Below are 13,311 nucleotides of genomic sequence, written 5' to 3'. Positions count from 1 at the left end.
AGATTAGGAATTCGTTACTGGACATAAAACATAGGATTGGGTTAAATGGTAATTTCTCTCAATGGAGGAGGGTGAACAGTGGAATGCCACATATCATAAATGATATGGAATGAACAAAAGTGATTAAATTTGCAAATGATACAAAATTATTCAAAGTTGTTAAAACACGTGCAGACAGTGAAATAGTGCAGGAAGACTGGGCGTCCAAATGCAGATGAAATTTAATGTGGATAAATGCAAGTTGATGCACATTGGAAAGAATCCAAATCATAGTTACCTGATGCTAGAGTCCACCTTAGGGGTAGCACTCAAGAAAAAAACCTGGGTGTCGTCTTAGACAATACACTGAAATCTTCTACTCAGTGTGTGGCAGTGGCCAAAAAAAGCAAACAGGATGCTAGGAATTATTAGTAAATGGATGGTAAATAAAACCAAAAATACTATAATGCCTTTGTATCGCTCCATGGTGTGTCCGCACCTTTGAGTAATGTGTGCAGTTCTAGTCGCCAATCTCAAAAAAAGATATAGCGGCATTAGAAAAGGTTCAAAGAAGAGCAACCAAAATGATAATGGGGATGGAACTCCTCTCATATGAGGAAAGGCTAAAGTAGTTAGGGCGCTTCAGTTTGAAAAAGGGACGGACGAGGGGAAATATGATTGAGGTTTACAAAATTCTGGAGTGGTGTAGAACGTTCCAAAAGTACAAAGACTAGGGGACACTCGAGGAAGTTACATGGAAACACTTTTAAAACAAATAAAATCATTGTGGTAAGGTTCAATATATTGTGAGGCTTAGGTTCAACAGGGCTGGCTGCAACCGAGCCTGGCTATGTTCAATCAGCTGACTCTAATTATCAATTAATTTGGTCAATTAGTTTATTAAGTAACTAAGGGGAAGTTACTTTTTCACACGGGTGAGCGTTTGGATAACTTTGTCCCTTAAATTAATGAAGTACTAATTTAAAAACTGTGGCATATGCTTACTCAGGTTTCCTTTGTCTAGAACTACATTTTGTTGAAAGATCAGAAACCATTCACTGTGACATATATGCAATAACAGGGGAAATTTGGGGGGAGGGGCCTTTTTCACATCACTATTTTTAAAGCATATTGCATTTTCAGTTCTATTAAAAAGGACTGGGAATGATAATTTAGATCAGGTGCAAATATGAAGTTTGACTGCCTTGTTTGTACCTCCATTCAGGAGAACATGTATAGGACTACCTTAGTGACCACCTTTATGGGTTTAAAAGGGATACAACCTACCTGGTATGGTGGGTACAACTTCGGTCATATGGCTGGCTGTCTGAACAAAAAGAGGATGGAACCAAAGCAATCCTTACATGACCGTCACACTTTCAGCAGGGTTTGGATGAAACCTGGCTGGTGTAGCACGTGCATTTTGGCTACCTTGTTGGGCAGACTGGATGGACCATACTGGTCTTTGCATTCGTTTACTAGATTACATATCTCCAAAAGGTTACTTCCTTTTGTGGTTCTGTCGTGCATTTATTTTCAGCTGTTGAAACAGATTCAAAGAACATTTCTTCAAATTAAAACTTAGGGCTTCAGCCCCAGGAAATTTTTTTGGGGGGGAGGGGGGTTGGTAAATTTCCTAAAATATGCCTAGCAAAGTTCCATGGAAAGAATTAACTTACTTGTACTTAGTTCACACCTTCAAAAGAAGCTCAAACGATTATCTTTTCTTTAATTTGTTGGATTTGAAAGAAATTGATACAAGTACAGGAGGAGTTGGCTAGAACTCAGAATAACACACACAGTATGTTAGCAGGGTATAATAATAATTACTCAAAATTACACTGGGTTCAGTGGAACTCTATGATTCTGTTTTTTCTCTAGATTCCTCTTCCTTTGGTACTTGATATGGCAGAACATTGGCAATTTATTTTCATGTAATTTTCTAACGTATTTCTTTTCATGGTCATGCTCTTTATGTGTTTACTAGTAAAAAAGGCCCGTTTCTGACACAAATGAAACGGGCGCTAGCAAGGTTTTCCTCAGAGTGTGTATGTTTGAGAGAGAGAGTGTGTGAGAGTGACTGTGCGTGTGTGATAGAGAGCGAGACTGGGTGCGAGTGTGTCTGGGGGGAGAGGGGGAGAGAGAGAGAGAGAGAGTGTGTGTGTGTGTGTGTGCCAGGGCCCCCCCCTCCTAGTTCCAGGGTCCCCCTCCCTCCCTCAGAGTTCCAGGGTCATCCCCACCTCCCTCCCTCCGAGTTCCAGGGTTGTTGTCCCCCTCCCTGTTCCAGGCTCCCCTCCCTCCCCTGCATTCATCCATATGCAGGCAACGTCCTCTGTGCCCTGCCCCCTCCCATCCATCCATGTGCAGCATCTCTCCCCTGCCCCCTCCACCTCCCTCCAAGTTCCAGGCCTCCCTCCCTCCTCTGCGTTCTAGTGTCCCCCTCCCTCCCTCCCATTTCCAGGGTCCCCCCTCCATCTGTCCCTCCCTCCCAGTTCCAGGGTCCCATGGAACTGGGAGGGAGGGGGGACAGAGAACTTTGGAGGAGTGACATCAGCAGGTGGTTACAATCCCAGTGACACACATTGGAACGTTGGAGGAGTGATGTCAGCAGGTGGTTACGATCCCAGTGAGACACAGTGGAATGTTGGAGGAGCAAATTATTATATTAGATTGTCGCAAATTTTTGAAACATGGAATACAGTGAAAAAAAATAAATTGTGTGCACGATTCAAAAGTCCAAGAGAAAGACCTCACCTGTCACTTGTTTTATGACTAAAACTATCCAAATTGCTTTCTTTCAATATCATCCCAGTAGCAATTTCTGTATGTGTTTTGAATATACAGCACCATTTTAAAACCAAAATAGAAGAGCTCTACAAGCCTGGAAATAATAAGTTTAGTTAGCTATCCTCTTTCTGGATTTTACATTTACACTTGTTTAGGACTGTTGAGTAGAAATCTAACAAACTGTTTCAATACTTCATCATTAAATCCTTTGACATCATCATCTTCTACAGTCTCATACAAGGGCATGCTCTCCACACCCCAGCAGATGTTCTTGCGAGAATCATTTACATCAGTCTCAACAGAAAGTGCCAAGGTATTCAGCTGGTAACAAAAGAAAGCAAAATATTTCCCATCATAAATCACACCTTGGGAGACAAATGGACGAGTCACATCTGCATGGCTCCAGAAACCTGAAAGATTAAAAATTACATTTAGGCTACTATAATTATTCCAATAGGTAAACGCAAAAACACAAAGCAACTTGTGTTCTAATACAAAATGGGCAATTATTTGAAACATCCTCACACATTCAGCTAATCCCTCAGCTAGTTGTATATGGACCTTAAAATAAAGAATGATTTTTCTGTTAAATATTCATAGAAAAAATATCATTAGTGTTTCGACTTCCTCTCTCTACTGGGATGAAAGAAAATTAACATGAAATACTGAGGGCTATTTCAAAAAAAGTGAAAAAGATCATAGCTATAAATGCTGCATTAGAGCCTTCAATTACCTAGGCAAAAGAAAATGACCCCTCCCTCTGCAGACCACCATTTATTTTTTTAAACAAAAAACTTTTCATACTGATATAGATACATGAGTAAGCACATCCGTATGTAGACCAGGAGTTCTCAATCCAGTCCTTGGCACACACCCAGCCAGTCAGGTTTTTAGGATATCCACAATGAATCTGCATGAAATAGATCTGCATACAATGAAGACTGTGCTTGCAAATCTCTCTCATACATATTCATTGTGGATATCTTGAAAACAGCCTGGCTTGGTGCGTTCCAAGGACAGGGTAGACCAAACACATACAACATACACAGACACAAAAGTATTAGCTTATATATTCATTTAGTGAAATGTTCACAAATCAGCTTTAAAAGCAAATGATAATTTCAACTATTAATACCTAGCATACAATACAAGCGATCAACAAATAAGAACTGTGCTATTTATTAAGGAAATGTCAAAATCGGAAAAGGTTTTTCATTTATTTGATTTCTTATGCACCACCCCTGCAAGACTGAAAGCTAACCAAGTAGTATACATTCAGGTACAGTAGGTATTTCTCTGGCCCTGGTGGGCTCACAATCTAAGTTTGTACCTGAAGCAATGGAGGGTACATGGAAATGCAGTGGGACCAAACTCCCTCAGCTCTCAGCCCACTGCCCCAAGTATTGTGCTACACTTGTTAAAAGTATGATTTCAAACACTCGACTAATCTTAAGATCATGCATTATGTTGGGAAAAAAGGAAAACAGGGTTTCTTCCATGTTACAATTTTTCTTTAGACATGATGTGTGTGAAATATGGGAAGAAATACCCATTACTAAACTGTAAGCAGAATATAAAATGTTAGCTTAAATTCATGATGAGTATACATGAGCAATTAAGAGAGACACTGAAACATGAGAAACAAAAGAATTTTCCCACTCCAGCTGCTACAACTCCAAAAAGTTCCTGCCCTAAAATTCCCCCTGCAGCTGTCTCAAGTGTCATCTTACTGCCTCATGAACACAAAAAGCTTGCACTGCATGTTTGTTACTTCTGCTGAGAATCTCTGTACTGCATGCCTTACCACCCTGAAGAGAAAAAAAGACTTTGGAGGAATTCTCCTACTTCAATTCTGGTCACCACATCTCAAAATAGATATAGTGGACTTAGAAAAGGTACAGAGAAGGGTGACAAAAATGATAAAGGGGATGGAACGACTTCCATATGAGGAAAGGCTAAAGCAGCTAGGGCTCTTCAGCTTGGAGAAAACATGGCTGAGGGGAGATACGATAGAGGTCTATAAAATAATCAGTGGAGTGGAATGGGTAGACGTGAATCGCTTGTTTTCTTTTTCAAAACTTATTAGGACTAGGGGGCATGCAATAAAGCTACAAAGGTAAAATTATGTATAATCATACCTGATAATTTTCTTTCCATTAATCATAGCTGATCAATCCATAGACTGGTGGGTTGTGTCCATCTACCAGCAGGTGGAGATAGAGAGCAAACTTTTGCCTCCCTATATGTGGTCATGTGCTGCCAGAAACTCCTCAGTATGTCGATATCAAAGCTCCATCCGCAGGACTCAGCACTTAGAGAATTACACCCACGAAGGGACACTCTGCCCAGCTCACCACCGCCGAAACGGGGGAGGGGAATTAACCCAGCTCATCCCCACACAAGTGGGGGAGGGGAATCCGTCCAGCTCATCCCCGCGGAGCGGGGGAGGGACACCACACCCGCCGATGCGGGGGGATCTGGCTTATCCTGCAACCGCGGGAGGAGCTGACTGACCCTAACACCGCCGAAGCGGGAGGGGTACAAAGCTGCCCTACAGCCGCACGAAGCGGGATGGAGTGCCGGCAGAATTTTAAGTCTCAATCCAGCCCCGTAAAACGGAGGGGAGAGGAATGCAGCAGCTCACTGTAACACAAACTCGTCTTAACTCTTGAAGAATCCAAGTGAAAAAACTTGAACACGAAGTCTTTCTGAAGTAACTGAAGACTAAACTTGAACCTGAAATGCAACCAGAATAAAACAGTACAGATATCTGGGAGGGGCTATGGATTGATCAGCTATGATTAATGGAAAGAAAATTATAAGGTATGATTATACATAATTTTACCTTCCATATCATCAAGCTGATCAATCCATAGACTGGTGGGATGTACCGAAGCAGTACTCACCCAGGGCGGGACATTGAAATCCCTGACCTCAACACTGAAGCTCCAAACCGGGCCTCCGCCCGTGCAGCCACAGTCAAACGGTAATGCTTGGAGAATGTATGAGCCGAAGCCCAAGTTGCCGCCTTGCATATCTCTTCCAAGGAGACGGATCCGGCCTCTGCCATCGAGGCCGCCTGAGCTCTCGTGGAGTGAGCCTTCAGCTGGATAGGCGGCACCTTCCCCGCGGCCACATAAGCCGCTGCAATGGCTTCCTTGACCCATCTTGCCACTGTAGGCTTAGCAGCCTGCAGACCCTTACGAGGACCTGCAAACAGGACAAACAGATGATCCGATTTTCGGAAATCATTGGTCACTTCCAAGTATCTGATGATGACTCGTCTCACATCCAGATATTTAAGAGCAGAGTACTCCTCTGGGTAGTCCTCCCTACGAAAGGAAGGGAGACAGAGCTGCTGATTCACATGGAAGCGAGAAACAATCTTGGGCAGGAAGGAAGGCACTGTGCGAATAGTCACTCCTGCCTCAGTGAACTGCAGAAAAGGCTCTCGACATGAGAGCGCCTGGAGCTCGGAAACTCTTCTGGCTGAAGTGATAGCCACCAAAAAGACTGCTTTCAACGTCAGGTCTTTCAGAGATGCCCTCGACAAGGGTTCAAAAGGCGGCTTCTGCAATGCTCTTAGTACCAGGTTGAGATTCCACGCAGGCACCACTGAGTGCAGAGGAGGGCGCAGGTGATTAACTCCCTTGAGAAAGCGCACCACATCTGGCTGCGAAGCCAGGGAAGCACCCTTCAGGCGGCCCCTAAAGCAAGCCAGAGCCGCTACCTGGACTTTAAGGGAACTGAGCGACAGGCCTTTCTCCAGACCTTCTTGCAGGAACGCCAACACTGAAGAAATTGGAGCAGTGAAGGGAGAAAGTGAGCCTGCTTCACACCACGCTGCAAAGATACGCCAAACCCTGGCGTAAGCAGTAGAAGTAGAGCGCTTCCTCGCTCTCAGCATAGTGGCGATGACCTTGTCTGAGAAGCCCTTCTTCCTCAGACGCTGCCGCTCAATAGCCAGGCCGTAAGACCAAAGGGGGAGGGATCCTCCATCACCACGGGACCCTGATGTAACAGGCCCTGCTCCACTGGCAGCCGCAGAGGATCGTCGACTGAGAGCCTGATCAAGTCCGCATACCAGGGACGCCTGGGCCAATCCGGACCCACCAGGATTACCCTGCCGGGATGCTTTGCCACCCGGTCTAGCACTCTGCCCAACATGGGCCAGGGCGGGAACACATAGAGAAGCTCTTGTGTCGGCCACTGTTGGAGAAGAGCATCTACTCCCAGGGATCGAGGGTCCCGTCCTCTGCTGAAAAAGCGCGGCACTTGGCAATTGGCCGATGACGCCATCAGATCTAGGCTCGGCTGGCCCCAGCGCTTCGTGATGTCCAAGAACGCCTGAGCAGATAGCTGCCACTCTCCGGGCTCCAAGGTATGGCGACTGAGAAAGTCCGCCTTGACATTCATGACTCCGGCAATGTGGGCCGCTGAAAGCTGCTCCAGGTTCGCTTCCGCCCACTGGCAAAGATTCATAGCCTCCTTGGCTAGAGGGGCGCTCTTGGTACCTCCCTGGCGGTTGACATAGGCCACAGCCGTGGCATTGTCCGACAGGACCCGTACAGGCTTCAACACCAGTACCGGGATGAACTCCAAAAGCGCCAACCGAATGGCTCTGAGTTCCAGGAGGTTGATAGACCACTTTGCCTCTGCAGGAGACCAGAGCCCCTGCGCTGTCCTTCCCAAGCAGTGGGCTCCCCAGCCCGACAACGAGGCGTCCGTCGTGACGACAATCCACTCTGGGGTCACCAGAGGCATTCCCGCAGACAACTTGTCTGTCTGCATCCACCAGCTCAGCGCCTTGCGCACTGCTGGGTCCAAGGGAAGGCGCACAGCATAATCCTCCGACATCGGAGTCCAGCGCTGCAGCAAAGAGAGTTGAAGTGGTCTCATATGAGCCCTGGCCCAGGGCACAACTTCCATCGTGGCCGTCATAGAGCCCAACAGCTGCACATAGTCCCAAGCCCGAAGGGGAGAGGCTACTAGGAACTGGTCCACCTGAGCCTGAAGTTTGACAATCCGATTGTCTGGCAGGAACACTCTGCCCACTTGGGTGTCGAATCGAACTCCCAGGTACTCCAGGGACTGAGTCGGGCGCAGCTGGCTCTTCTCCCAGTTGATGATCCATCCCAGGGAGCTCAAAAGAGCAACTACCCGGTCCACAGCTTTGCCGCACTCTGCATAAGAGGGGGCTCGGATCAACCAGTCGTCCAGATAAGGATGGACTTGTACCCCTTCCTTTCGTAGGAAGGCCGCGATGACCACCATTACTTTGGAAAAGGTCCGCGGAGCAGTAGCCAACCCGAAAGGGAGGGCTCTGAACTGGAAGTGTCGTCCCAGGACTGCAAAACGCAGAAAGCGTTGATGAGGAGGCCAGATGGGAATATGCAGGTACGCTTCCTTGATGTCCAAGGATGCCAGGAACTCTCCTGCCTTCACTGCCGCTATAACAGAGCGGAGAGTCTCCATGCGAAAGTGCCGCACTTTCAAGGCCCGATTGACCCCTTTGAGGTCGAGGATAGGCCGGACAGAACCTCCTTTCTTTGGTACCACAAAGTAAATGGAGTAACGTCCCTTGCCAAGCTGACTTTCTGGCACCGGAACGACCGCGCCCAGGCGGATCAGATTGTCCAAGGTCTGCTGCACTGCCACAGCTTTGACCGGAGACTTGCAGGGAGAGAGTACAAACCCGTCTTTTAAGGGTCGGCAGAACTCTAGTTTGTAGCCGTCTCTGATGACTTCCAGCACCCACGCGTCTGAAGTTATTGTGGTCCACTCGCCCAGAAACGAGGACAGCCGTCCTCCAATCTGCACTGGGGCGTGGACCAAGACCCCGTCATTGGGTACGAGACCCTGGGGGAGGACCGGAGGGAGCACCTCCGGGACGGCGGTCTCTGCGAAAGGAATGCTGCTTGGGGGAGAAATTCCTCTTGAAGGAAGAGGGGGCAGAGGAACCCGACTTGCCCGGGCGGTACCGACGGGCTTCCTGCAACCGTCCTCTGGAGGTACCGGGACGAGTACTAGCCCGAGCCCTGACCTCTGGTAATTTCTTGCCCTTAGACGTGCCGAGATCGGTCACGATTTTGTCCAGCTCGACCCCAAAGAGCAGCTTGCCTTTAAAAGGCAATCTAGCCAGGCGGGATTTAGAGGCGTGGTCAGCAGACCAATGTTTCAGCCAAAGCCACCGCCGCGCAGAGATTGTCTGAGCCATGCCTTTAGCTGAGGCCCTCAAGACATCATACAGCAAGTCTGCCAAATAGGCTAAGCCCGATTCCAGGGCCGGCCAATCAGCCCTCAAGGAATGATCCGAGGGGGAAGCCCGCTGCACCATAGTCAGGCACGCCCTGGCCACATAGGAGCCGCAAACTGAGGCCTGCAAACTTAAAGCAGCCGCCTCAAAGGACGACCTTAAGGCCGCCTCCAATCTTCAGACTTGGGCGTCCTTTAGGGCCGTGCCACCTTCCACCGGCAACGCCGTTTTCTTAGTCACCGCAGTGATTAAAGAATCCACGGTAGGCCACAGATAGGCCTCACGTTCACTCACAGCCAAAGGATAGAGGCGGGACATAGCCCTAGCCACTTTAAGGCTCGCTTCCGGGACATCCCATTGAGCCGAAATTAAGGTGTGCATGGCATCATGCACGTGGAAGGTTCTAGGCGGGCGCTTCGTTCCCAGCATAATGGCAGAGCCAACAGGGGCTGAGGGAGAGACGTCCTCCGGAGAGGAAATCTTCAAAGTGTCCATGGCCTGTAACAACAGGTTGGGCAAATCCTATGGGCTAAAAAGCCGCGCTGCAGAGGGGTCATCCGCTCCATCCGAGCGGGGATCCGTCTCCTCCAAGGAATCCGCAAAGGACCGTTGGGAGACCTCAGACACGCTGCCCTCATCTACATCGGAGGAGACAAAGTCCTCCAAGGCCTGGGAATCAACCCGAGGGCGTTTACCTCTGGGAACCTCAACCTCTTTACCAGACGAGGGAGCAGGGGCAGCGTTTTGCATGATGAAAGCCTGATGCAGCAGCAAAACAAACTCGGGGGAGAAACCCCCCAGACTGTGCACTTCCGCAGCCTGGGCAACAGCCCTAGACGCACCCTCAACCGGCGCTCGCAAGAGCGGGGGAGAGACATGCTGCGCATCCAAAATGGCGTCCGGCGCGACACTCCGCGAAGGAGCTGCGCGGGAAGAACGGCGCTTAACTTTAGCCGCTTTTGTGCCGTCGCCCAAATTAAGGGCGTTCATGGCATTAATGTCTCCAACCTCAAGGGCGGCCCACGAAGAAGCCGTCCGAGCCGCGTGGCCGGCCAAGATGGCGGAGGCGAGGAGCGGGGGATGGGCGTTTATGGCGGGAAAAACCGCCACGCCGGAGGAAGGACCGGGACATTCATCGGTCACGAAACTGTCACCCAACAAGGGCGAATCAGGCTGTAAGACCCCCGCATCCCCTCTAGAAGCGCTCAAGCGATCCGGGGAACGACCCTTTGCGCCCTCGCCCTCCGACGCCATATGCCACGAGGAGAAGAATCGGGGAACCCCCTGCCCGCTATAAAAAGGTAAAAATTACCTGCTGTCCGCTCCGAGCTGTAACGAACTGGTGTCCCAGTGAGTAGCTGCAATGAACGTTTAAATAAACGTCGAAATAAACGCCTTTAAGGACGTTTAAATTTTTTTTTTTTTTTTTTAACGGAGCCAGCGGGAGGGGGGAGAAAAGGAGGGACCTGGCACCACCAGGTTTGCACTTGCTCAAAAGAGCCCTCAACCCCAGGCACTCAACAAAACCTAAAAATTAGGCTTGGAGGCCTAGCCAGAGCTGCTGCTGTGTGTGACCACCACCTGCTGAGATAGAGAACATACTGGGGAGTTTCCGGCAGCACATGACCACATATAGGGAGGCAAAAGTTTGCTCTCTATCTCCACCTGCTGGTAGATGGACACAACCCACCAGTCTATGGATTGATCAGCTTGATGATATGGAAGTAGTAAATTTAAAATGAATCGGAGAAAATATTTCTTCACTCAACATGTAATTAAACTCTGGAATTTGCTGCCAGAGAATTTAGTAAAAAGCAGTTAGCTTAGCGGGGTTTGTCACCTGTTTTCCATACTTTTCCTAATAATACCCAACATTCTATTCGCTTTCCTAGCCGCAGCAGCACACTGAGCAGAAGGTTTCAGTGTATTATCGACGACAACACCCAGATCCCTCTCTTGGTCCGTAACTCCTAACGTGGAACCTTGCATGACGTAGCTATAATTCGGGTTCTTTTTTCCCACATGCATCACCTTGCACTTGCTCACATTAAACGTCATCTACCATTTAGTCGCCCAGTCTCCCAGTCTCGTAAGGTCCTTCTGTAATTTTTCACAATCCTGTCGCGAGTTAACGACTTTGAATAACTTTGTGTCATCAGGAAATGTAATTACCTCGCTAGTTACTCCCATCTATAAATCATTTATAAATATATTAAAAAGCAGCGGACCTAGCACAGACTCCTGAGGAACCCCACTATCTACCTTTCTCCATTGTGAATACTGCCTATTTAACCCCACTCTCTTTATAAGGCAGCACCCAATTTATCCAAATATCAGAACTATTTTAATAGTTCAAGTGGTTGTTCATCCGCTGTCTGTTAGGTTCCTTGTGTATGCTATACTACTATGCATTCACCAAGGTGATTCCCAGTTCCACGCTGATCCACTCAGGTCCTTCACTGCTGCCCAGCACTTCCACCAGCTGCCTACCGGGTACTGAGGAGGTCTTGCAGCCCATCAGCATATTCTTCCCAGCTCTCTCTGGGGTGGCTCCCAGGTCCACCCCAATTCACACAGGGCCTCTGTTCCTCCTGCCCAGCACTTTGGCTAGCTGCCTACCGGGTGCTGAGGAGGTCCTGCAGCCCATTCTATTTCCACAGGTTTTTCTTTGTCCTGTTTCCAATGGCTCCACTACACTTTCTCTTCTTGATACTGACTTTTCCTAATCATTTTCTCCATCTCAAATCACTGCATACCTGAAGCTGAAATTGCCCACTTTATACTCCCATCACCTCACAGTCCCTTTTGTCTTCTATCTTCTCAGCTCTCAAGCTTCAATATTTTCTTCCCTTCATTCAGCTATTTCCATTCTGTCTGAAAGCATCTCATCTTTGGCGCTGTTGTCATAACTCTCCTACTGTTTTTCGTACTTCCTTGATTGAGGTAGAATGAGTAGAAGTAAATCAGTTTTTTACTTGTTCCAAAAGTATAAAGACTAGGAGACACTCGAGGAAGTTACATGGAAGTACTTTTAAAACAAATAGAAGGAAATATTTTTTCAGTTAATGCATAGTTAAGCTCTGGAACTCTTTGCCAGAGGATGTGGTAACAGTGGTTAGTGTATCTGGGTTTAAAAAAGGTCTGAACAAATTCCTGGAGGAAAGTCTATAGTCTGCTATTGAGACATACATGAGAAGCAACTTCTTGCCCTGGGATTTGTAGTATGGAGTGTTGCCACGATTTGAGTTTCTGCAAGGTACTTGTGACCTGGTTTGGCCACTGTTTGGAAAACAGGATATTGGGCTTGATGGACCATTGGCTACTCTTATGGTTCTTGCTCTGCTCTCTGCTGGGGATATCGATCCCAAACCTGGTCCTCCTAATCAACTCTCGTTCTACCCATTCAGGTCAAACCACAATATCTCCAATCTCTTATTTCTGTTCCTCTCCTCCCTACCCCTTCTCTGCTTTTCTCATGTGCCCTGTAGAATGTACAGAATTCCTTTATGTTTATCCCACGCATTTTTGAATTCCATTACCGTTTTCATCTCTACCACCTCCATACACCTCGCCCAGTTGGCTATGGAGGTGGTGTTGGGCTGCTGTCACATTCTTGTAGATTTCAATCTCCTCTTCCACTTCAGTCTCACTGCTTTTCTTCCTTTGAGGTTCACTCCATCTATTCACGCCACTGCCTCTCCAGATGGCAGTCAATTATTGACCATCTGGATAAGTCCCTTTCTTCCTTTCTCACTGACTGACTCCTGGCTTTCCTCATTTCTGAAACTTTCATCTCATTCTTGGGGATTTTAGCATTCGTGCTAAAGACCCCTCTGACTCTTATGCCTCTAAGTTTATCGCTTTAGCATCCTCATTCAACCTTCACCTGCAATCCATTACCCCTACTCAACAGAACAGCCACTGCATTGATCTTGCCATTTTTTCCAACTGCTCACACTCCAATTTCTCCATCTCAGTTCTTCTCTCTGACCATCATCTGATAACTTTCATACTTAATTGCCCTCCCCCCACCAGTCCTGTCCAATCTCCATAAATATATTTAGGAATCGTCAGGCTATTGACCTGTGCATGCTTTCCATCACTGTTTCATCTCTCTTCTCATCTCCTACAGATTAACATTTTTTTTCCATACCCAGTCTGATAGCTACCCAGAGATTAAGCCTTAGAAAATAAGGATCATCAGTTTCTCTCTCTCGTATAACTTTAATACATTTATATTCCGCCCAACCAGCCAGTCCATGGAGGATTACAACAAAATAAAAAAGTAA

At 47.5% G+C, this 13,311-nt stretch overlaps 1 protein-coding gene across 1 annotated transcript in view; it reads right to left on the bottom strand.

The window, feature by feature from the left end:
• Positions 1-2,577: 2,577 nt before the first annotated feature.
• MRPS30 (mitochondrial ribosomal protein S30) overlaps positions 2,578-13,311 on the bottom strand; it is a 43,186-nt gene continuing 32,452 nt past the window's right edge. The window contains exon 5 of the mRNA XM_030192217.1: positions 2,578-3,176. Within this exon, the coding sequence (XP_030048077.1) occupies positions 2,908-3,176 (269 nt within the window). The 3' untranslated portion in view covers positions 2,578-2,907. The remainder of the gene's footprint in view (positions 3,177-13,311) is intronic.

The sequence above is a fragment of the Microcaecilia unicolor genome, chromosome 2 (genome assembly GCF_901765095.1).
Source record: "Microcaecilia unicolor chromosome 2, aMicUni1.1, whole genome shotgun sequence".
In the NCBI taxonomy this organism is placed as follows: Eukaryota; Metazoa; Chordata; class Amphibia; order Gymnophiona; family Siphonopidae; genus Microcaecilia; species Microcaecilia unicolor.
Note: the sequence above shows the minus strand (reverse complement) of the source record. Positions and strands in the feature narration are given on the sequence as shown.